Genomic DNA, 25,231 nt, shown 5'->3' on the forward strand with positions numbered 1-25,231 from the left:
ATGCAGGTTAGGTGCATGGGCTATGCCAAATTGCCCCTTAGTGTCCCAGGATGGTTACGCAGACTAGTGGGGTAAGTATGTGGGGTTACAGGGAATAGGGCCTCAGTGAAATTGTTATTGGTGCAGACTTGATGGGCTGAATGGCTTCCTTCTGTAGGGTTTCTTCACTTTAGATTGTGTCTGGAGTTCGACTGATTGCTCAGTTTGACCTGGGAGCGCAGCCTACCAGCACAGTGCTGATGCTGGGGTAGGGTTAGTGTAGCTGAAGGACCGACCATACATAGATGGAGGGTGACAGTGACACTTGTTACTCAGGTAAAGAGGGTAAATTCCAGCACTGACACGCCCTGTTATGATTTCTACACCTCCCTCTCTGATTGTCCCTAAGCAGCTTGAGTAATTAAAGTCCTGCCCGAGCTGATGCAATCCACCCATCACTCCCCGCCTCTATCTCTCTCACTGGTGCAATCGGCCCCCTGGGTATCGCGCAAGCGCGGCCTCCTCGGAAGTGCGCAGGCGCGGCCCCTGATTGACACCGTTACGTCATGGCGCGGGACCGCTCTGTCCAATCAGCGGCTGGAGAATGAGGAGGAGGCGGGGCCGGATGTGGCCCCACCCCCCCACTTTCGGTAGCCGGTCAGATATTGAGCGAGGGGCAGAGGGACCGGGGCGTATTGTGAGACTGCTGTTCGTCAGAGCCAGTGCGGCGGCAACCCTGGGCCGGGGAGAGGTTGTGATCGGAGAGGAAAGCTCTTAAAATGTCTTGCGGCGACATCAGTCAGGAGGCGGAGAAGCTGTCCCTGGGTAAGGAGCAGATTTCATAGAAACCCTAGAGTGGAGAAAGAGGCCATTCGGCCCATTGCGTCTGCACCGACCACAATCCCACCCGCCCCCATATCCACCCGCTAATCCCTCTAACCTACACATCTCAGGACGCTAAGGGCAATTTTTTTTATCATGGCCAATCAACCTAACCCACACATTTTTGGACTGTGGGAGGATACCGGAGCACCTGGAGGAAACCCACACAGACACAAGGAGAATGTGCAAACTCTGCACAGGCAGTGACCTGAGATGGGAATGGAACCCAGGTCCCTGGAGCTGTGAAGCAGCAGTGCTAACCACTGTGCTACTGTGCCACCCAGGCATATCTGTTTGTCCTGGAGTTTGGGTGTTACCTGCTTGGTATGGTGTAGGTTCCCTCCCTGGTTGGTACGGTGCGGGAGCCCCCCCTCTGGGCTGGTACGGTGCGGGAGCCCCCCTCTGGGCTGGTACGGTGCGGGAGCCCCCCTCTGGGCTGGTACACAGTGGTAGGGCATGAGACCAGAAAATGCTATAATTGTCACTTCTGTCAGAACGGAAAGCATCTCCTCAGATTTTGGCTTTTGTTCAGAGTCGACTGAGTGTGAAAGAACTGTAGCTTGAATCGTCAACCTCAGTACCAATCAGTGTAGTGAACACGCGCTATAAAGTGTATAAAATTGTGAGGAATCTGGATAAAGTATGCATACAAACCAGGGTGCACCCACCCATACAAACCAAGGATTGGCACTCAACCCTGCACAAACAGGTATGTAGCCAACCTTATTTCTTAAAAAGGGGAATTCAGTGACTAGCTGATTAAACATTGGAATGGACAAAAATGTGGAGTGGAATGAAATACGTTCCCTCTTGTTAAAACCACAGATGCTGCAGAATATGCGTTAGATTTGTACTAGAGATTTTGCTTTGTTCTTGGATACTCAAAGGTATCACAGGAATTTTAGAGATGTTATTAAACAGTTCTCTCTGATGCTAGTTAGTAAAGGCAATGAGTGATAGAACCACACAGACCAGAGGGTATGAGACTCAATTCTCAATCTGAAACCAAAAGTGAAAATGCTGTAAAGTCCTCAGTCTGTTTGGTTTAGCACTTGTTTTTGGTTTGCACATCAGAAGAGGGCCAAATCACCACAAGTACTTGTGAAAGTGCATGTCTCTGCAAGAACAGGAGATTCTTCAAGCAATAAAACCTGCAATTTTGAAACAAGCTGAGGAGGCATTTATTATTTTTAGTTGCTGATGAACAACAGCATAACTCGTCATAATTTTGCTCTTTCTCCATCGCTGTCAATTATACTGCAATGTGACTATTCTCTATAAATCAGCAAGAATACAGCATACTGAAATACAGCTGACAAGAGGTGGGGCTACATTGGACTTGGTACTGGGTAATGAACTGGGCCAAGTGTTAGATTTGTTTGTGGGAGAGCACTTTGGAGATAGTGACTGCAATTCGGTGTCCTTCATTATTGCGATGGAGAGGGATAAGGTCACATGACAGGGCAAAGTTTATAATTGGGACAGGGGTAAATATGATGCGATTAGGGAGCATAAGATGGGAGCAGAAACTATCAGGTATGGACACAAACGAAAAGTGGAGCTTTTTCAAAGAACAAATACTGTGTGTCCTTGGTTGGTATGTTACTGGCAGGCAGGGAGGAAATGGCCGAGTGAGGGAACCATGTTTGATAAAGGATGTTCAGTGTCTTGTCAAGAGGAAAAAGGAAGCGTATGTAAGGATGAAAAAACAAGGTTCAGTTGGGTCGCTTGAGTATTATAAGGTAGCTAGGAATAAGTTAAAGGGCTTAGGAGAGCTAGGAGGGGGCATGAGAAGTCCTTGGTGGGTCGGATAAAAGAAAACCCCAAGGCTTTTTACTCTGAGAAATAAAAGAATGACCAGGGTGAGGTTAGGCACAGTCAAGGATAGTAGTGGGAACTTGTGCATGGAGTCAGAAGAGATGGGTGAGGCGTTGAATGAATACTTTTCTTTAGTGTTCACTAAGGAAAGGGGCCATGTTTTTGAGGAGGAGTGTGTGATACAGACTGATAGGATGGAGGAGGTAGATGTTCTGAGGGAAGATGTATTAGCAATTTTGAAAAACCTGAGGGTGGATAAGTCCCCTGGGCCAGATGGGATACATCCTCGGATACTTTGGGAGGCAAGGGATGAGATTGCGGAGCCTTTAGCTTTGATCTTTGGGTCCTCACAGTCCACAGGGTTAGTGCCAGAGGACTGGAGAGTGGCAAATGTTGTTCCTCTTTTCAAGAAAGGAAATAGAAATGACCCTGGTAATTATAGGCCAGTTAGTCTTACTTCGATGGTCGGTAAGTTAATCGAAAGGGTCCTGAGAGATAGGATTTATGACCATTTGGAAGGATTCAGTTTAATCCGGGATAGTCAGCACGGTTTCGTGAGGGATAAGTCCTGCCTCACAAATTTGATTGAATTCATTGAGGAGGTAACTAAGTGTGCAGACGAAGGTAGAGCGGTTGATGTCGTATACATGGATTTTAGTAAGGCGTTTGATAAGGTTCCCGATGGTAGGCTCATGAAGAAGATAAGGAGGTGTGGGATAGAAGGACATTTGGCCAATTGGATAAGTAACTGGCTGTATCATAGAAGACAGAGGGTGGTGGTGGAGGGAAAATTTTCAGACTAGAGGCCAGTTACCCGTGGTGTACCACAGCGGTCAGTGCTGGGTCCTCTGGATTTTGTGATTTTTATCAGTGTCTGAAGGGTGGGTTAGTAAATTTGCTGACGACACCAAGATGGAGTAGATAGTGGATGAGGTGGAGGGCTCTTGCAGGCTGCAAAGAGACATTGATAGGACGCAGAGCAGGGACGAAAAGTGGCAGATGGAGTTTAACCCTGATAAGTGAGAGGTGATTCATTTTGGTAGGACAAACTTGAATGCAGATTACAGGGTCAAAGGCAGGGTTCTAAGGAATGTGGAGGAACAGAGAGATCTTGGGGTTCAGATCCCCACAGATCTCTGAAGGTTGCCACTCAAGAGGATAGAACCTTGAAGGCTTATCGTGTGTTAGCATTTATTAACAGGGGGTTTGAGTTTAAGAGCTTTGGGAGACCCCCCTCCCCGGGTCAGGTGCCCCACAGCACGAGCCGCCTCGTGGAAATGTCCTCCGTGCCTTTCTCCAGCACGCAGAGGCGTCTCCTATACGAGCTGCTGCTGCACACCTTCCACTACCGCGTCCTCGCCCGTCACCCGGACACACCTTGGTAGGCCTTGTTGCCGCCGGGCGGCGGAGATCCCCGATGGAGGTCCCTCTACAGAGGGATCTCCCCCAATTACCTTGGGGACCTGGGGTGGAGGGTGCTGCACGTGGCAGTTCCGCACAACAGTAGGATTCACTGGTTCGCGGGCTCCCGAGACTGCTCTTTCTGTGGCCTTGTGGAATCCGTGAACCACGTCTACGTTTTGTGTTATAGATTGCACTCCCTTTTTGATTTTCTGAAGAACCTTTTATTGATGTTCTGTTTGCATTTCAGTCCCACGCTCCTGATCTTCGGACACCCTGTGCGGAAAGGGGAGGGTCGGGATGCTGATCTCCTCGTGAACCTGCTCCTGGGCCTGGCGAAACACACCATCAACAGGTCCAGGCAGCGGGCGATCAACGGGGGCCATCCATCCCGACTGCCTGCCCCTCTACCGTGGCTATGTTCGCGGCCGGGTGTCCCTGGAGAGGGAGCACGCAGTGTCCGCGGGCACCGTCGAGGCCTTCGGTGCCCGTTGGGCACCGCAAGGGCTGAGGTGCGTTATAGATCCCGATAATCACATTTTGATTTGACTCGTCTTAAGTTTCCTTTGTACTTTTTGTTTCAGTTCGGGCCGTTCCCCCTCCATTTGGGGAGCCGCACCGTTTTTCTTTGTCCGAATGTAATTTAAGTTTGTTTACTTGGTTCGACCCGCAAGAACAAGAGCTTTGGGGTTATGCTGCAACTACACCAGACGTTGGTGAGACCACATTTGGAATATTGTGTTCAGTTCTGGTCACCTCATAAGAAGGATGTGAAAGCATTGGAGAGAGTGCAGAGGAGATTTGCCAGGATGCTGCCTGGTTTGGAGGGTCGGTCTTATGAGGAAAGGTTGAGGGAGCAGGGGCTTTTCTCTTTGGAGTGGAGGAGGATGAGAGGCGACTTAATAGAGGTTTATAAGCTGATGAGAGGGATTGATAGACTGGATGTGTAGAGACTACTTTCTCAGGTGGATGTAGCTGTTACTAGTGGCCATAACTATAAGGTTCATGGTGGGAGATATAGGAGAGATGTCCGAGGTAGATTCTTTGCTGAGAGAGTGGTTGGGGTGTGGAATAGACTGCCTGCTGTGATAGTGGAGTCGGACACTTCAGGAACTTTCAAACGGTTATTGCATAGGCACATGGAGCACTCCAGAATTATACGGAGGGCATAGCTTGATCTTGGGATTGGACATAGCTAGGCTATGAGGGCTGAAGGGCCTGTACTGTGCTGTAATGTTCTATGTTCTAAATTAGACATGTTCTTACATTTGCAGTTCTTGGTGTATAGGCATCTTGGAAGTGAACAGGATTGATGATTTCAAAAGGAAATTCAATAGGAAAATAAGGAAAATAAATTTGTAGGGTTATGGGGATAGCCTTGGGAAAGGATCTAACTTGATTAAAAGCAAATTACTGAGGATGCTAGAATCTGAAATCAAAAGAGAAAATGCTAGAAAATCTCAGCAGGTCTGGAAAGGCATAGCAGGTTTCAAGTCCAGATGATCCTTTGTCAAAGCTTTGACAGAAGATCATCTGGACTTAAAACATCAGCTCTTTTTTCTCCTTACAAATGCTGCCAGACCTGCTGAGATCTTCCAGTATTTTCTCTTTTGGGACCTAACTTGGTGGTTCTGTGGAATCTTGAATTGGTCCCAAAGAGCCAAAAATGTTCCTTCTGTGTCTCTTCTGCTCATCAAGGCTCCTTCAACAGCATCTTCAACCCCTTGACTCCCTATCACCTAGGAGAAGGACAAGGTTAATAAATGTGTGAAAGCACCATACGCCACCACAAGTTCCTCTCCAAGCCCCACAACATCCTGACTTGGATCTATATTGCTGTTCCTTCACTGAATCCTTCTGAATAACACTGCTTGTTTCTTCATCATGTGGGCTGCAGTGGTTCAAGAATGTGACTTATCTTTTCCAGGGCAATTAGAGATGGAGAATAAATGCTCACGTCATTGGCAATGCTCATGTTCCGAAAGTGCATTTTAAAAAGTGAAGCATCCATCTCTTATAGTGTACGTGTACTTTGAGAAAGTAAGCATGGAGAGTTGTTGGTGCATTGACTATAATTAACATCATTGGCCTATATTTGGATCACTGTAACAATCATTTATATCTCTTCAGTAAAATGTTTGCTTCTTCCACAATTTACCAGCTGTGGTAAGAAGTGAAGCGAAGCAAAGCAAACCAATTATACAGACTTTGTACGATCTAGTGCCTGGGTCCCGGTCCTTTCCGGGGTTAGTTCAGAATCAATGACGTTGTTCTGGATCCAGAATAATGTAGTCAGGTTAAGGTCAATAGATTTCCTCCCCTGAAAGAGATTGCTGAACCAGATGGATCTTTATGAGAATCTGATAGATTCGTGATAGCCATTACTGAAACTAATTTTTATTCCAGGCTTAAATAGTTAACTCTATATAAGTTTCCCATCTGCTGTAGTGGGATTTGAATGCACCCCTTGATCATTAGTTCAGACCTCTGAATTACTTCTTGTTCAGTAATGTGACTAGTATAATACAATATTGATTGACCATATAATCCAGACTGATTTTGGTGCAGAGATAAGGGAATCTGCATTATTGGTATTGCACCCATGTTTAAATCAAGGAATGTCTTGCCCATTTTGGTGTTTATTTTGTTAAGGGTCTTGTGCACAATTAGTAGAGGAGCAACTACTCTTCTAGTGTCCTGTTGTTTTAAGACCATAAGACATCGGAGCAGAATTAGGCCACTTGGCCCTTCGCGTCTGCTACACCTTTCAATCATGGCTGATATTTTTCTCATCCCCATTCTCCTGTCCTGCCCTGTCCCCATAACCACTTATTAATCAAGAACATATCTATCTCTGTCTTAAAGACACTCAATGACCTGGCCTCTGCAGCTTTCTGCAGCAAAGAATTCCACAGATTCACCATTCTCTGGCTGAAGAAATTCCTCCTCGTCTCTGTTTTAAAGGATCGTCCCTTTAGCCTGAGGGTGCCCTCTGGTTCTAGCTTTTCCTACTAGTGGAAATGTCCACTCGATCCAGGTCTCGCAGTATCCTGTAAGTTTCAATAAGATCCCCTCTCATCCTTCTAAACTCCAGAGTCCTCAGCTGTTCCTCACATGACAAGCTCTTCCCTTTCCCATAAGGCAAGATTTTCCCTTGATCAACAGCTCTAGAAGCTGCTTAATTGTTTATTCATCTTATTGCTGTTTCTGTGACTTTATTCAAGAGGGCAACGGTGATAAGCCAGGTAATCACAGATCAATTAGTCTAGCATCAGTGGTAGGGAAATTATCGGATAAAATTTGAGGGACAGGATTAATCAACACTTGGTAAAACAGACATTAATCAGAGATAGTTAACATTGGATTTAGAACATAAGAACAAAAGAAATAGGAGCAGGAGTAGGCCATCCAGCCCCTCGAGCCTGCCCCACCATTCAATAAGATCATGGCTGATCTGTCGTGGCTCAGTTCCACATTCCCGCCCTCTCCCCATAACCCTTAATCCCCTCGCTTATCAAAAACCCATCAACCCGCGTCTTAAAAATATTTAGCAAGGCAGCCTCCACCACCTCAACGGGCAGAGAATTCCAGAGATTCACCACCCTTTGAGTGAAGAAGTTCCTCCTCAACTCCGTTCTAAACCGCACCCCCCTTTATCTTGAGGCTGTGCCCCCTAGTCCTTTCTGAGCGGGAAGAGCCTCTCCACCTCTATCCTATCCATCCCATTCGTCATCTTATACGTCTCAATGAGATCTCCCCTCATTCTTCTAAACTCTAACGAGTACAAGCCTAGTTTATTCAGCCTCTCCTCATAGCTCAACCCCCTCAACTCCGGTATCAGCCTAGTAAACCTCCTCTGCACTCCCTCCAAGGCCAAAATATCCTTGCGTAAGTACGGCGACCAAAACTGCACACAGTACTCCAGCTGCGGCCTCACCAATGCCCTATACAGCCGCAGCAAGACCTCCCTACTTTTATATTCAATCCCCCTTGCTATGGAGGCCAGCATCCCATTTGCCTTCCTGACCACCTGCTGCACCTGCAGGCTGGGTTTTTGCGACTCATGCACAAGGACCCCGAGGTCCCTCTGCACCGTCGCCTGCTGCAGTTTTTCGCCCCGAAAGTAATAGTCCTTCCTACCATTATTCCTGCCAAAGTGGACCACCTCGCACTTGCCAACATTAAATTCCATTTGCCATTTCCTGGCCCATTCGCCCAGCCTATCTAGATCCTTCTGCAGACTCTCCACACCCTCCGCGTAATTTGCCGTTCCACCAATCTTGGTGTCATCAGCAAATTTCGACACTTCCTGTCAAACTAACTGAATTGAGTTTTTTGAAAAGGTAACTAAATATATTGGAGAGGGTAGCATAGTTGATGTGGTTTGCATGGACTTTAGTAAGACCTTTTGATAAGGTCCCACATGGAAGGCTGGATCCAAGGCATGTTGGCAAATTGGATCCAAAATTGGCTTGTTAAGAAGAGGCAAAAGGTGATGATGAAGGGTTGCATTTGTGATTGGAAGCCTGTGACCAGCAGTATACCACAGGGATCAGTGCTGGGATCCTTGGTGTTTGTTAGAGACTTCAGTGACTTGAATGACTTGCTGGCTGCTTTGCTGAGGCTGCGGGAAGTGTAGACAGAGGCTGGTTTGCATAATGGATTGGGCTATATTCATGACCTTTTGTAGTTTCTTGCGGTCTTGGGCAGAGCAGGAACCATACCAAGCTGTGATACAACCAGAAAGAATACTTTCTGTGGTACATCTGTAAAAGCTGGTGAGAGTCGTAGCTGACATGTCAAATTTCCTTAGTCTTCTGAGAAAATAGAGGCATTGGTGGGCTTTCTTAACTATAGTGTCAGCATGGGGGGGTACCAAGACAGATTTTTGGTGATTTGAACACCTAAAACCTGAAGCTCTTGACTCTTTCTACTTCATCCCCATTGATGTAGACAAGGGTATGTTCTCTTTTATGCTTCCTGAAGTCAATGACAATCTCCTTTGTTTTATTGACATTAAGGGAGAGCGTATTGTTGTTGTACCAGTTCACCAGATTCTATGGATCTCTAGCACTTCTATTTACAAAAATAAGATTTTTAACTTTAATATTTTACAGGTGAATTATATGTTTCTGGTCGTGAAGGAGATGATGCAAGTGGTACAGGAACAAAGGACAAACCATTTAAAACAGCCCTTCGGGTAAACTTTCAGCAGTGATAGCTATAAAAAGAAATTCTTCTTTGTTTTACTGAACATTTGTGTAGCTTGTTAATTGATTATGTTTCTGCACATTTTGTAGGCCTTACAAGCTGCAGGGAAGGAACCATTCCCAACTATCTATGTGGATTCCCAAAAGGAAGATGAGGTATTTCCAATTTTTTTTGTGTAAAGGTGCTTTCATCAAAATTTCCACATGATCTTTTTGAATATGAGGCTTGATCAATAGTTAGCATGCTGGCTAGAAACAAGCAGCAAAAAGTTCCTGGTTTGATTTTTTTGGTCTGTGATTGTGATTGGAGCAGGAGTAAAAGCTGCAGTTGATCTGCAGGAAATCGAAATGCATTTTGCAACTGGTGTATTAGAAAAGTCAAAGATAATGCATTAGTTGAAGGATATCAAAGATCGCATATAAGTATTTAGCTTTTAGCCTACATGTCTTGCATATCTACTTCATCTAATTTCTATCTTGCTTATATATGCAAGAAGCTCATTTATTTATTCTGCCCACGGCATGTCCTTGGTAGATTATTCACTGAGGTTTCACCTTGAGCCATTCCCTGGATAGTTTTTGTCAATGGTGGTTTGCCATTGCCTTTCACTGTCAGGGACAAAGAGTCAGGTCTCAAAACTATCTCAGCCAGAATGGGAATTTAGCCCGTGCTATTGGCACTATGTTGAATACGAGAGATCTAGCCAACTATGTTAACTAACCCCCATAAATAATGAATATCATAGACATGAAAATTGAGGTTAACTATTTTCCTTGAGGGACCGTTTGATTCCAAATGCCGAGTGAAGTGCCACTTAATTGTTTCTTTTCAGAAGCACTGCAGATTGAACCAGAGGTATGTGACTAACACTATTTGATTATTGTGGCAATAATATGACTTAAATAATCACCACATTCCGTATTGGTGATTAAAATTTTCTGTTGGTTAGTATGTGAATAAAATCCAAACCACCTCATTAACAATGATAAACTTATATTAAACAATTCTGACTATCTTAGCACTTGCTAGGATCTGCTTAATTACAATACAACAAGCTAACATTCAAACTGCAAAATTACATACAAGCTTGAACGCACTGTCTATTTGCAACACCTTGGTCAGCTTCTGATATTAAAATTACTCCTTGGACATTGTGTATAATTTTATACAGTCACTTGGGTAGTAAACTAAATGTGACTTTGGATGTTATGCTTTCTATGTTTATGTCCTTGATTCACCTTTGACCTATGTGGTGATTTTATTGTCATCTTTAGTTGGCATCTTCTCAGCTATATCCATCCTGCAAACATCTTTTTTGTTGTTGACTTGTACTGTATTTCTCTGCTTACAAATTTGCCTATTAAAGTAACTTGGCATGTGGGGCTAAAGGAATCAAAGGATGTGAGAGGAAGAGGGAAACCAGGATATTGAATTTGATGATCAGCCATGATCAAAATGAATGGCGGAGCAGGCTTTATGGTCTGAACGGCCTACTTCTGTTTCTAGTTTCAATGTACTTACTACAATTTTCCCTCCTACTTGGACATAAAATAGCTTAACCTTTCTTTAGCCTAACTAACTTCTTGAACCTTCTACCCATGCCTGAAAACCCTCTTAAGCCTTATTGGAAACACTTTGATGTAGGTGTATTTAGGCAAACCACAGGGTCTGGACAAGTGTCTTACAGGAACCATGCCATTAAAATTTCAAAAGAAGGGATTCAATGAGGGTCCCTTTTGATAGTCTAGTTATAAATAGGGACACTTAAGCCTTGTCTCACTTGGACATAATCAGTTGCTTTTAAAATAGTGGCACTGTTAAAATTTCCAGAGAGAGGTTGGCCTAGCCAAAGTGATTTCTCTGCAATATTGCCAGTGCCCTGCAGCAATTTGAAGCAGAAATTAGTGTTAATCAGAACAAGATGAGACTTCCATCCCGATTTGAGAGGAAGTCGTACTTTCAAGACCTGTCGACCCATTGGATAACCTTCTGTCCTGCAGTTCTAGCAGATAGGTGTGTGACGTCTGTTGGGACTACCACCAGACCTGACAGAGGATCCCAGCCTCGGAGGTAAGTCTGAGGTTTGGTGGAACCAGGACTGCAGGCTCAGGTGATGTGTACGGTTGGGGGCGCATTTCAAAGACCAAGGCAGAGGATAACGGAGGTAGGATTGGTGCCTGTGATAGGCATGATGTGCCTGTGATAGGGGCAGGGCACTTGCAAAGAAGGTTCCCCCCCTCTCCACTTGCCTGGCACCAGCTATGCAGCTATGGCCAGTGCCACACCTAAAATTGTTGTGGGTGTATTAATTGCCATTAGTTGGCCACTTATAGCCCTCACTAAACATCAGGACAGACAGGTCCACCTGTCACAGACATTTCCCCGCCTGTCAAATTTCAGACTTGTCGAACCACTGCTTAATTTTACTTGCACCCCCCCCCCCCCCCCCCCCCCGCCCCGGTCATTAGGGAATGTGAAACTCAGCCTAATTTGAGGCAAACATAAGGCAAACTGGTGATGACATACATCTGGAGACTGTTGAAGTACCAATCAGAGCAAAACATGCTGACATTTACAGATCACTTCTGGAATATTGCTTGCTGTTTTGATCATCCACTTCCAAAAAAAGGAAACATTAAAAAGGGCTAATTAACCAAGATGATTCTGGCCTTTTAAGTGACCAAGTTTTAAAACCAAGGACCTAAACATACATTTCATAGAATAGAATTCCTACAGTGTGGAAATAGGCCATTCAGCCCACTGAGTCTGCACAACTCTCTGAAGGAGCGTCCCATTCACATCCTCTCCTCTCACATATGCTTGTAACCCCACGTATTTACCGCCTAACTTACACATCTTTTGATGCTAAGGAGCAATTCAGTGTGACCAATCCATCTAACCTGCGCATCTTTGGACTGTGGGATGAAATCGGAGCACCCAGAGGAAACCCCTGCAGACACACAGGGAGAATGTCCAAACTCCACATATACAGTCACCCAAGGCCAGAATCGAACCCTTGAATTCCTGGCGCTGTGAGACAGCAGTGCTAACTACTGTGTCGCCATACCACCCTATTTACAGGGAAAATACTCCAGAGAGACGTGATGGAAGTTTAAAATCATTAATGTTGTAAGTGACCGTGCTCTTTAATCTGGATGATGTTTAGAGATTGGAAAAACCTTTGTATCTCGGGGTATTTGTTTTTGCTTGCCTTGTTACTAAATTACTGAACATAGAACACTACAGCACAAACAGGCCCTTCGGCCCACAAGTTGCGCCGATCACGTCATCACCTACCAACCTACAGACCTATCTATAACCCTCAATCTCATTAAACCCCATATACTCATCCAGAAGTCTTTTAAAAGACCCCAGCGAGTTCGCCTCCACCACCACTGACGGCAGCCGATTCCATTCACTCACCACCCTCTGAGTGAAAAACTTACCCCTAACATCACTTCTGAACCTCCCTCCCCGCACCTTAAATCTGTGTCCTCTCGTAGCGACCATTTCAACCCGGGGAAATAGCCTCTGAGAGTCCACCCTATCTATTCCTCTCAACATTTTGTAAACTTCTATCAGGTCGCCTCTCAACCTTCGTCTCTCCAGGGAAAAGAGTCCCAGCTCCCTCAACCTAACTTCATAAGGCATGCCTTCCAGTCCAGGCAACATCCTTGTAAATCTCCTCTGTACCCTTTCAATAGCTTCTACATCTTTCCTATAGTGAGGCGACCAGAACTGCGCACAATACTCTAAATGAGGCCTGACAAGGGTCTTATAAAGTTCCAGCATTACCTCCCGACTCCTAAACTCAATCCCTCGATTAATGAAGGCCAGTACACCATACGCCTTCTTGACCACCTCCTCCACCTGCGAGGCCGATTTAAGAGTCCTGTGGACCCGGACCCCAAGATCCTTCTGCTCCTCAACACTACTCAGACTTCTGCCCTTGATAGTGTACTCGTTCATCCCGTTGGTTCTGCCAAAATGGACGACTACACATTTATCCGCGTTGAAGTCCATCTGCCACTTCTCCGCCCAGTCCTGCATCCTATCTACGTCCTGCTGCAACTTTTGCCATCCTTCCAGATCATCCACAACACCACCGACCTTCGTGTCATCAGCGAACTTACTTACCCATCCCTCCACTTCCTCATCCAGGTCATTTATGAAAATGACAAACAACAAGGGTCCCAGAACAGATCCTTGAGGCACTCCGCTGGTGACTGACCTCCATTCAGAAAAAGCCCCATCCACAACCACTCTCTGCCTTCTGCAGGCAAGCCAGTTCTGGATCCACAAGGCCAAAGGCCCTTGGATCCCATGCCCTCTCACCTTCTCAAGAAGTCTTGCATGGGGGACCTTATCAAACGCCTTGCTGAAGTCCATGTACACTACGTCCACGGCACTTCCTTCGTCAATGTGTTCAGTCACATTATCGAAGAACTCAACTAGGCTTGTAAGGCACGACCTGCCCTTGACAAATCCATGCTGACTATTCCTGATCATGTCAAACCTCTCCAAATGTTCGTAAATCTTGTCCCTCAGAAGCCTCTCCATCAGCTTACCAACCACTGAGGTCAGACTCACCGGTCGGTAATTTCCCGGGCTATCTCTGTTCCCTTTCTTGAAAATAGGAACTACATCCGCAATCCTCCAATCCTCTGGAACCTCTCCCGTCTCCATTGACGACGCAAAGATCATCGCCAGGGGCTCTGCAATCTCTTCCCTCGCCTCCCACAGTATCCTGGGGTACATCCCATCTGGTCCCGGCGACTTATCTACCTTGATAGAATTCAAAAGTTCCAACACATCCTCCTCCTTAATATTCACGTACTCAATCCTTTCCATCTGCTGCAAATCCATAACAAAATCTCCCAGATCGGCTTCCACTGTGAATACTGAGGCGAAGTACTCGTTAAGCACCTCCGCCATTTCTTCTGGTTCCACACAGACCTTTCCCCCCTCACCTTTTATAGGTCCTATCCCTTCTCTTCTTATCCTTTTACCTTTCACATATTTATAGAAGGCCTTGGGATTCTCCTTAATCTTACCCGCCAAGGTCTTCTCATGACCCCTTCTGGCTCTCCTAATTTCCCTTTTAAGTTCCCTCCTACAGTCCTTATACTCCTCAAGATCTTTAACATCTCCTAATTCCCTGAACCTCTTGTACACCTTCCTTTTCTTCCTGACTAGGTTCAACACATCCTTTGTGCACCACGGTTCCCTCGACCCACCAAAACCCCCTCGTCTCATCAGAACGTTGTCATTCAGAGCTCCAGACACACATTCCTTGAATATCTGCCACCTTCCTTCAGTACTTTTCCCTAAGAACGCCTCCTTCCAGTTTATTTGTCCAAGTAACTTCCTGACTTCTTCGTATCTCCCCTTACCCCAGACAAACACCTTCCTAGCCTGCCTGATCCTATCTCGTTCCAACGCAATTGTGAAGGAGATAGAATTATGGTCACCATTTCCAAGATGCTCTCCTAACTTCCTTGAAGTTGCAAATGAGTGAGATGATGTGGTGTCCTCTATATCAGAGAGACCAAACATAGACTGGGCGATTGCTTTGCCGAGCACCTTCGGACTGGTTGCTTGCCATTTTAGCACACGATCCTGCTCCCATGTCCACATGTTTGTTCTTGGCTTGTTGCAATGTTCCAGTGAAGCTCAATGCAAACTAGAGAAATAGTTTCTTGTCTTCTGGCTAGCAACATTATAGCCACATACGTAGCACAGTGGTTAGCATTGCTGCCTCACAGCGCCTGGGACCTGGCTTGGGTCACTGGGACTTTGCACGTTCTCCCCGTGTCTTCATGAGTTTTCTCCCACAGTCTGAAAGACGTGCTGGTTCGATGCATTGACCCGAACAGGTGCTGGCATGTCTCAGAATAACGCAGTAACTTCATTGCAATGTTAATGTAAGCCTTACTTGTGACTAATTAAAATAAATAAATAATAAAATAAGCCTTCCAGTCTCAATATCAAATTCAACAACTTCAGATGATTAGCCTCCTTGTTTTCATTTTATTTATTTTTTACTGTTCTCCGTCATTTATTTCTTCTTTGTCTTTATTTTTCTTCCCCCTTATTTTGTTCCCTCTTTCCTTACCTTTTCTCCCCCTCTGCTCCCCTTTCCCCCCTTTCTCAATTTTATCTCTCTTCCACCCACCCATCCCTCCCTCCCCCCACATCTTCATCTGTCACAGCTTACCCTCTGATTTCAGCCTGTCTGTCATTGGCCATTCACACCTTTTAGTCTCTCTATGGACTGCCATTAGTAGCTTTTCCTCTTGTTTTTGTGGCTGTGATGCATCTTTTTTTCCTTCACCCTACAGTATAACTATCTCCTACTTTCTATGTCTTTTAACTTTGACGGAAGGCCATCTGGACTCAACGTCAGCTCTTTTCTCTCCTTTAGATGCTGTAAAAAGTCTGACAACACCAGGTTTAAGTCCAACCAATTTATTTGATAGTAAACTCACTAGCTTTTGAGGTTTCCCTCTTCAAGTGAATGGCGAGTTCTCTCCATTCACCTGGAGAAACGTATGGCGAGTTCTCTCCATTCACCTGGAGAAACGTATGGCGAGTTCTCTCCATTCACCTGGAGAAACGTATGGCGAGTTCTCTCCATTCACCTGGAGAAACGTATGGCGAGTTCTCTCCATTCACCTGGAGAAACGTATGGCGAGTTCTCTCCATTCACCTGGAGAAACGTATGGCGAGTTCTCTCCATTCACCTGGAGAAACGTATGGCGAGTTCTCTCCATTCACCTGGAGAAACGTATGGCGAGTTCTCTCCATTCACCTGGAGAAACGTATGGCGAGTTCTCTCCATTCACCTGGAGAAACGTATGGCGAGTTCTCTCCATTCACCTGGAGAAACGTATGGCGAGTTCTCTCCATTCACCTGGAGAAACGTATGGCGAGTTCTCTCCATTCACCTGGAGAAACGTATGGCGAGTTCTCTCCATTCACCTGGAGAAACGTATGGCGAGTTCTCTCCATTCACCTGGAGAAACGTATGGCGAGTTCTCTCCATTCACCTGGAGAAACGGGAAACCTCGAAAGCTAGCGAGTTTACTATCAAATAAATCGGTTGGGCTTAAACCTGGTGTTGTCAGACTTTTTACTGTTTACCCCAGTCCAACGCCGGCATATCCACATCATGACTTATAGATGCTGCCAGACCTCCTGAGATTTTCCATCATTTTCTGTTTTGATGGTGAGAGTAGTCATGATGTGGGTATGCCGGCGTAAACACAGTAAAAAGTCTGACAACACCAGGTTTTAGTCCAACCTATTTATTTGATAATATACTCACTAGCTTTCGGGGTTACCCCCTTTGTCAGGTGACGAAGGGGGTAACCCCGAAAGCTAGTGAGTATATTATCAAATAAATGGGTTGGACTAAAACCTGGTGTTGTCAGACTTTTTATTGATGGTGAGAAGCAGTGATTACAATGCTGGAAATTTGTCCTTGTTCTCTTCGTGACATAACTGTACTATTTACAATAATAACACAACTGCATTTAACATTTTTTAAGCGCTGGGAAGTTATATCAAAATCACAGATGAAAAATGTTAAAAAGCTCTGGCAACGGGATCAAATGAAGAATGAATCAAAAGAAAAAAAGGAGGTAAGCAAAACTGTTATTCATTTTAGTGAATTGGTCTTTAATCGGGCATGAGAATTGCTAGATAGTGTTTATCTATTTCACTTTCTCTCATACTGGCAATCTGGCATCAGGTGAGGAAAAGCCCCAGTGTAAAGCTTAAGTAACCATAGGTTAGAATTTATTTTCTATTCATTGGATGTGGATGTTGCTGGCTAGGGCAGCATTTATCACCTGTACCTACTGCATGGTTTGCTAGACCATTTCAGAGGGCATTTACCGTGGATGACATGTAGGACAGACCAGGTAAGGGTGGCAGATTTCCTTTCCTAAAGGGCATTCGTGATAGCTTTTTAATGACAATGTTTTCATGGTAATCATGAGATGTTTATTTCCAGATTTTTCTGTTGCGTTTGTGATGGTAGTAGTGGGATTGGTACAGAATTTTTTTATTTTGAGCAGAATGTTTAAAAATTCAACTTTATTCTACAGGCAGTTGGTGTGTCTGGTAGGAATGCAGCTCAGATGCTGGGAGAGTAGGATAATTACTCACTTAGCCATGTAGTGTTGACTTCGAATAGAGCTAATGGATTTTTGTTTTTGGATGGAGATTTTTCCCCAGAGGTATTGATTAGGTTGATTGAAAGGATCATGAGTTATCATGATGGTGGTGCTGGTTTAATTACTTAAGTTGCAGCTCAAACCTGTTTGAAGTTAAAAGGATTTTGCGGCCTTCTGAAACTCTCATCTCTCTCTGAAAGCAAGTATGTCTGGGTTTGCCAGCTGTATTTATTTAAAAATGGTTTTGATTTATGCTTGAATGTGGCTCTTTGGAACTGGGACAGTCATAATCTAGAAAGTACGGTTGCTTTCATTTTTTAAAATTAATTCATGAGACATAGGCATCGCTATCCGGGCAGCAATTATTGCCCATCCTTTGTTGTCCTTGGAGGGCACTTGAGTCAACCACATTGCCGTGGTTGTGGAGTCACATGTCGGCCAGACCAGGTAGGGAAGGCAGATTTCCTTGCCTAAAGGCCATTTGTGAACCAGATGAGTTTTTTCAAACAACGGTTTCTACTCAGTTCTACTGTACTAAATACTCTACCTTAATTAATCTACTCTAATTAAGGATGGCATTGGAGCAATAGAGATGACCTTCACAATGTAGAATCAATTTGAGTGGAGAATGAGGAATATTGACACTAAAGAAGGGAGATGGGCAGAAAGCAGGAAACTGTAGGCCTGTTAGCTTCATGTCTATCATGGGGAAGATGCTAGAATTCATCATTAAGGAGGTTATAGTTGGGATAACAAAAGGTTAGAAAGACTTGTTGGTTATTTTTCCAAAAATCTAAATATTCATCAAAAGAAATATTTGTCCATCAAGGAGACATTGAGGTTGGTATTGGCATTGCAACATTTTAAGTTGCCAGCAAAGTGTAGTTACTCTGGTAATGCAGGTAAATATAATGACCGATTTAGCCACGGTATATGAATGACCAGATTATCCGTTTTCAGTTGAAGGCAAAACATTGTCCAGGACAAATTAAACCTTTGCTGCTCTTCAGACAATGCCACATTACCATTGATGCCCACCTGTGAGGGCAGATCTTGACCGTAACATTCCACCCCAAAGAGAGCAGTTCCAACAGTGCAGCACTCTCTTGGTATTGTATTGGAGTGTCAATCTCGCGATTGGCCTCTGGAGGGCACTTGATCCCATGATTTTCTGATTGAAGTGAGTGGTCTACCAGTGAGCCAAGCTTAATGCCAGTGCTTTTAATTTGGACAGATTATTGTTGAATGGAAAAATATTTGATCAGTAGTTACAATAATTTATATTCGAACTTGCACTGATGGGATGAAAGCTGTTGATTTCATTAGCTGCTGTTTGGGTTTTAGATAAAGTGAATTTGGATAATTTGAACTGGTTTCTAATGGGTGCATCACACAAATAAGTAATGATTGGCAGTCTTTTGGCCACTAGGATGAATAATACAGGAAAATTGTGGGGGGTTTTTTGAGGTTAGATTTCCCTGCCCTTTGTTTCAGATGACTGCAAAAAAAAAGAAGTTTGACAACACCAGGTTCAAGTCCAACCGGTTTATTTGATAGTAAACTCAAGCTTTTGAGTTTTCCCTCTTTGTCAGGTGAATGGAGAGCTCTGGCCTCAGACAGTGCATACAACAGCACAGACAGTTTACAGATTACTGATTAGAATGCAAATCTTTACACCTAACCTGCTATTCAAGTCTTAAAGTGGCTAACAATGTGAGTGGAAGGAGCACCAAGCACAGGTTAAAGGGATGTGTATTGTTTCCAGACAGTACAGTAAGTGAGGTTTTGCAAACCCAGGCAAGTCATAGGGGTTACGGATAGTGCGACATGAACTCAAGATCCTTGTTGAGACCGTCCTCGTGTGCGGAACTTGGCTATCATTCTCTGCTCAGCGACTCTGCGCTGTCATGTGTCGTAAAGGCTGCCTTGGAGAATGCTTACCCGAAGGTCAGAGGCCGAATGCTTGTGACCACTGAAGTGTTTGCCAACAGGAAGGGAACAGTCTTGCCTGGTGATTGTTGAGCGATGTTCGTTCATCCGTTGTCGTAGCGTCTGCATGGTCTCCCCAATGTACCATGCTTTGGGACATCCTTTCTTGCAACGTATTAGATAGACAACGTTGGCCGAGTTGCAAGAGTATGTACCGTATACCTGGTGGATGGTACTCTCGTGTGATGATGTCATCCACGTCGATGATCCCGCATGTCTTACAGAGGTTGCTGTAACAGGGTTGTGTCGTGTTGTCGTCACTGTTCTCCTGAAGGCTGGGTAGTTTGCTGCGAACAATGGTCGCATGTAATCCCCATGACTTGCCTGGGTTTGCAAAACCTCCCTTACTGTACTGTCTGGAGACAATACACATCCCTTTAAGAACATAAGAAATAGGAGCAGGAGTAGGCCATCTAGCCCCTCGAGCCTGCCCCGCCATTCAATAAGATCATGGCTGATCTGTCGTGTCTCAGTTCCACATTCCCGCCCTCTCCCCATAACCCTTAATCCCCTTGCCTATCAAAAACCTATCAACCTGCGTCTTAAATATATATTAACCTGTGCTTGGTGCTCCTTCCATTCACATTGTTAGCCACTTCAAGACTTGAATAGCAGGTTAGGTGTAGATTCGCATTCTAATCAGTAATCTGTAAACTGTCTGTGCTGTTGTATGCACTGTCTGAGGCCAGAGCTCTCCATTCACCTGATGAAGCAGGAAACCTCAAAAGCTTGTGAGTTTACTATCAAATAAATCGCTTGGACTTAAACCTGGTGTTGTCAGACTTCTGTGTTCACCCCAATCGAATGCCAGCATCTCCACATCAAAACAAAAATAGCCTTTTGAATTCCAAAAGTCAGTTTCGCTGCAGCCATCACTTATTAACATCTCTATGAACAGTTTTGACCGCTGGAGTTTTCTTCTACCACTGAAGTTTTAATTAGTTTCAACATTTATATTACACTCTTGGGATTGAAGTGAGGAAAAGCAGGCCCCAGAAATGTACATAGAACATAGAACACTACAGCACAAACAGGCCCTTCGGCCCACAAGTTGCGCCGATCACATCCATGCCTACCAAGCCATAAAACTATCTGTAACTCCCAATCCCATTAAATCCCATATACTCATCCAGAAGTCTTTTAAAAGCCCCCCGTGAGTTCGTCTCTACCACCACTGACGGCAGCCGATTCCACTCATTCACCACCCTCTGAGTGAAAAACTTATCCCTTACATCTCCTCTGTACTTGCTTCCCAGCACCTTAAACCTGTGTCCTCTCGTAGCGACCATTTCAGCCCTGGGAAATAGCCTCCAAGAATCCACCCTATCTATTCCCCTCAACATTTTATAAACCTCTATCAGGTCACCTCTCAACTTTCATCTCTCCAGGGAGAAGAGACCTAGCTTCCTCAACCTATCTTCATAAGGCATGCCTCCCAATCCAGGCAACATCCTTGTGAATCTCCTCTGCACTCTCTCAATCGCCTCCACATCCTTCCTGTAGTGAGGCGACCAGAATTGCACACAGTACTCCAAGTGGGGTCTGACAAGGGTCTTATAAAGTTGCAGCATTACCTCCCAACTGAAGACCAGTACACCATTTGCCGCCTTGACCACATCCTCCACCTGCAAGGCCGATTTGAGCGTCCAATGGACATTGTAGTACAATGCCAGGAGTTCAGTTGTCTATTTTTAGCAAAACACCTTTTTGCAGTGTGCCATGTTGAACATTTATGTTCTAATATAATGTTTTCTATAGATCTGTATTTTAAGATAAAGAATTCCATCACAAAAATGAGGAGCAGATTATTTTCTTGAACCCATTTAAGTACAACAATACTTTGTATGAACATACAGTAAACCTCAATAAATTATTGCTCAAAGAAAAATATATTATGCACATTTATGGTCTCAATATTATTAAAAGGGCACAGTTACAGCAACTAGAGCGCATAAAAAGATATAAATGGATGGCACCAGAAGTTAGAGATTACCCCTACAGGGAAAGATTGAATTAAGTTGGGACTTTTTTTTAGAAAGGAGAAGACTTAGAGGAAACCAAATAGAATCCTTAAATTCTGAATAGTTGGACAGGGTAATACTGGTCGGAATGTTTCCACTTGTGGGAGAGTTGAAGACGAGGGTTGTAACTTGTTACGAATTAATCAGATGGAGAAATTTCTTTATTCGCTAATTGACGTGTGTGAAACTCTCAGCCATTTTAAGTGCTTGAGGTAAATAACTTGAATGCTTTCAAAAGGAAACTCAGAGACAACAATGCAAGGCTGAGGGGATGCAGTTGGAATGGGAGGAGTTGTATGAAATGCAAACATCAGGACAGATGAGTTGGGCGAAATGGGCAGTTTCTGTGCTGTATGTCCAATGTAATATGTAGAATTCCAGTAACAAACAGTAGCACAGCGGTTAGCACTGCTCCTTCACAGCTCCAGGGACCTGGGTTCAGTTCCCGGCTTGGATCACTGTGTGGAGTTTGCACATTCTCCTCGTGTCTACGTGGGTTTCCTCTGGGTGCTCCGGTTTCCTCCCGCAGTCCAAAGATGTGCGGATTGGGTTGATTGGCCATGCTAAAATTGCCACTTAGTGGCCTGAGATGCATAGATTAGAGGAATTAGTGGGTAAAATATGTGAGGATATGGGGGTCGGGCCTGGGTGGGATTGTGGTCGTGCAGACTCTATGGGCCCAAGGGCCTCTTTCTGCACTATGGGGTTCTGTCAGGCTATCGTTGGAAACTTAAAAGAATTACTGTAATGGTATTTGCTCATTTTTCTGATCAGTGGAACTGTATATGTTCACTTCTAATAGTGAAAGACTTTATTTTAAAATCTTTCCTTTTTAATAGTTGGAAGATGCATTACGGCGGGAGAAGAATTTGGAAGAGGCCAAAAAGATAGTTATTAAACTGGATGATAGTCTTGGAGAACCACATCAGGTAATCAACAATAGAAATTAAAAATTGACAATATATCATCTACAATGTGCCATAAGCTAACAATGCATACAATAATTTGAACTAGACAATACCCCTGGGTAATTTTATCATAGCTCATGTGATAGCATATTGAGATATCATTGAGAAACCTGTTTAATTTCAGGGCAGTGGGGCGGAGGTTCCCTCTAACATGATTTCAGTGCAGAAAATAAGTAATAAATAAATTGGGTCCTCCAATGCTGCTTATGTCACAAGAAAGTCAGTGTTTATGCTTAAAGAATTTAAACTTTCTTCAGTCAAATAATTTAGGAGCAAATCAATGTAAAGTATCAAACTATCATTTTATTAATGGACTGATCCAGACTTAACTAACTGAAATAGTAAAATAATTAATTTATCATTTTCTTGGTAGTTTTTGAAAATGCCTATAGAATAGTACTAGGAAGCACTAGGCAGGAATATTTTATGAATGTTGGAATTTCTGAGAGGAATATCTTGGTAGGTATGCCCTATGGGTGTGGATTGCAAGATGCCACTGAGAAAAGCCATCCATGGAATTGCACGTAGTTCTTTAAAACACTTAGTCAAGTTAGAAGACAGACACAAGTGCTTGAGTTGGGAGAGACGAGAGGGAGCAAGGATAGACAGTAATTAGGAGCATAAGAGCAGGAATAGACCATTTAACCCCATGAGCTTGGCTTTGTAAGTCCAGATAACTTTTACTGAGGTTTTGAGTAAAAATTGAATTTTTTTCATTGATTTGCTTAATTTATTTTTCATTGCCATGTTCATAGATAAAAATCCGAGCTGCAGAAGCACATAGAGAGCAACGAGTAAAGCTCTTTGGCTGGGTCCACAGGTTACGTAGACAAGGTTTGTGTTCTACCTTTTGGAATGATTTACATACTAGTCTAGGAAAGAGTTCAGCAGGATAACAGTTGTTTCTTTTGCAGGCATACTTTGTCAGCTGACAAAATCTGTACTTAAAAAAATTTAGATGTATTCGACTATGCTACAACTGATCTTATTGACTTTTCTATCTTGAATGTTTGTAGTTAAGCTCCAATCATTTCCACTTGGATTTAAAACGTTCTTCATTAAACTATAGATTGGAACTTGGCATCATTGATACAATTTATGCAGTGGTTGAAATTTATCTAAATGTATGGGGAGCTCCTCAACTTCAAATCCAAAAAAGCAGAATTTAACGTTTACTACTTTGCTAAAACATTATTTAAGCTGTGCACTTAGTTCTCCTCCTTCTATCAAATAAACATTGGGGGAGATTATTTTTCCCCATGATATACTGGTGTCCCATTGTATGGTATGATGGCTAGGCAAACTGACATTGCTGGTTTTGATCTGTCATCTTAATGGGCCTAGTTTTGGCTCAGTGCACCATCTGAAACTTCCTGATTAATGCATCATAAGAGAATCATCATCACAAATATTATTTCCATTATTTGTATGCTGAGGAAAGAACAAATCTGACTGCAAAGTAAATACTTAGAGTGGAATTTAGTGGACTTTTCACCGCAGGCATAAATCCCAATATCCTAAATCTTACAAGAGGGCCAAAACGGGATTTGCGCAAGTAAGACCTTGGTTTGAGATCTTTCTCTTCCCCCTGCTGATAACATGCTCAGGTTTATTCTTTCCGGGCATGAACCTGACTTCTATTAACTTGAATATATTTAAATGTAATTAAATGACTTTACACGTTAACGTCCACTCATGGGGAATCCTAACCCTGGCAGTTTGCTGTCACAATGGTGTGAATCATTGCTGGTTTACAGAAGCAAACACCAGTTGTGATAACCAAGCTGGGGTTGCGGAGTTGCCTGGAGGCCCGGGGGTTGAGAGCCAAGGTTAGTCAGCATCCCTTGCCTTTGCTCATGATAACAAATTTCAAACCCTTTGAAAATATATAGGTTTACTTTTGATGGTGCATTGCCAAAGTACATTGGAGTGGTTCTGACATACACCATCTATCCTAAATTTGCTACCATTGGGAACTGAGCAAAAGGCCTGAAGCATCTGATAATAAAAGGAAGAAAACTGGTTTGAGGCAGTTATTTTTCCAGATCTTTCCCCTCCATGCTGTCATTATCAGGATCTCCACTCTCTTCCCCCACAACCCTAGGGAGCAGTGCCAAGTGGGCAGATCCAGAGGGAAAATCTTCCTCCATTTAGGTAGCAGTTTCCCTTCTGGGTGATTGAGGGTTGTGGGGAAAGAGAGGGGAGAGCCTGATAATGACAGCATGGAGGGGAAAGCTCTGGAAAAATAATTGCCTCAAACCAGTTTTCTTCCTTTTATTATCAGATGCTTCAGGCCTTTTGCTCAGTTCCCAATGGTAGCAAATTTAGGATAGATGGTGTATGTCAGAACCACTCCAATGTACTTTGGCAATGCACCATCAAAAGTAAACCTATATATTTTCAAAGGGTTTGAAATTTGTTATCATGAGCAAAGGGAACCCAAAGATTTCCTGTTTGTTTTTTAAAGAATAAGTTATCATACAAATGTACAATGAAATACAAAGTTCCATTTTGAAAGTCAAATCAGCAATCTTATTGCTCTTGTATATTTCATCCTATGTTTCCACAGATTTTTCTGTAACCTTGCATTTTAGCCTACATACTGGGCATATAAAACAGAAATTATGATTATATGTGTGCTTCCTGTAAATTCAAATTCTTGCTGTGGTGGATTTGAACTTTGGACCACTGGGCATTACATTTGTAATTCGGAGGAATTACAAGTCCAATGACATTACCACTACACCATGCTGCTCTTTATTGGGAAACCCAAATGCTCTGG

The 25,231-nt window shown here is 43.8% G+C and overlaps 1 protein-coding gene across 1 annotated transcript in view; it reads left to right on the forward strand.

Annotated features, from left to right (window-relative positions):
• Nucleotides 1-639: 639 nt before the first annotated feature.
• Nucleotides 640-25,231, forward strand: part of nars1 (asparaginyl-tRNA synthetase 1) — a 47,987-nt gene continuing 23,395 nt past the window's right edge. The window contains exons 1-6 of the mRNA XM_080182230.1: nucleotides 640-804; nucleotides 9,198-9,280; nucleotides 9,381-9,446; nucleotides 16,842-16,934; nucleotides 22,321-22,410; nucleotides 23,205-23,283. Coding sequence (XP_080038356.1) covers nucleotides 759-804; nucleotides 9,198-9,280; nucleotides 9,381-9,446; nucleotides 16,842-16,934; nucleotides 22,321-22,410; nucleotides 23,205-23,283 — 457 coding nt within the window. The 5' untranslated portion in view covers nucleotides 640-758. The remainder of the gene's footprint in view (nucleotides 805-9,197; nucleotides 9,281-9,380; nucleotides 9,447-16,841; nucleotides 16,935-22,320; nucleotides 22,411-23,204; nucleotides 23,284-25,231) is intronic.

Source organism: Carcharhinus amblyrhynchos, chromosome 1 (genome assembly GCF_965287045.1).
Source record: "Carcharhinus amblyrhynchos chromosome 1, sCarAmb.v2.hapA, whole genome shotgun sequence".
NCBI classification, from domain to species: Eukaryota; Metazoa; Chordata; class Chondrichthyes; order Carcharhiniformes; family Carcharhinidae; genus Carcharhinus; species Carcharhinus amblyrhynchos.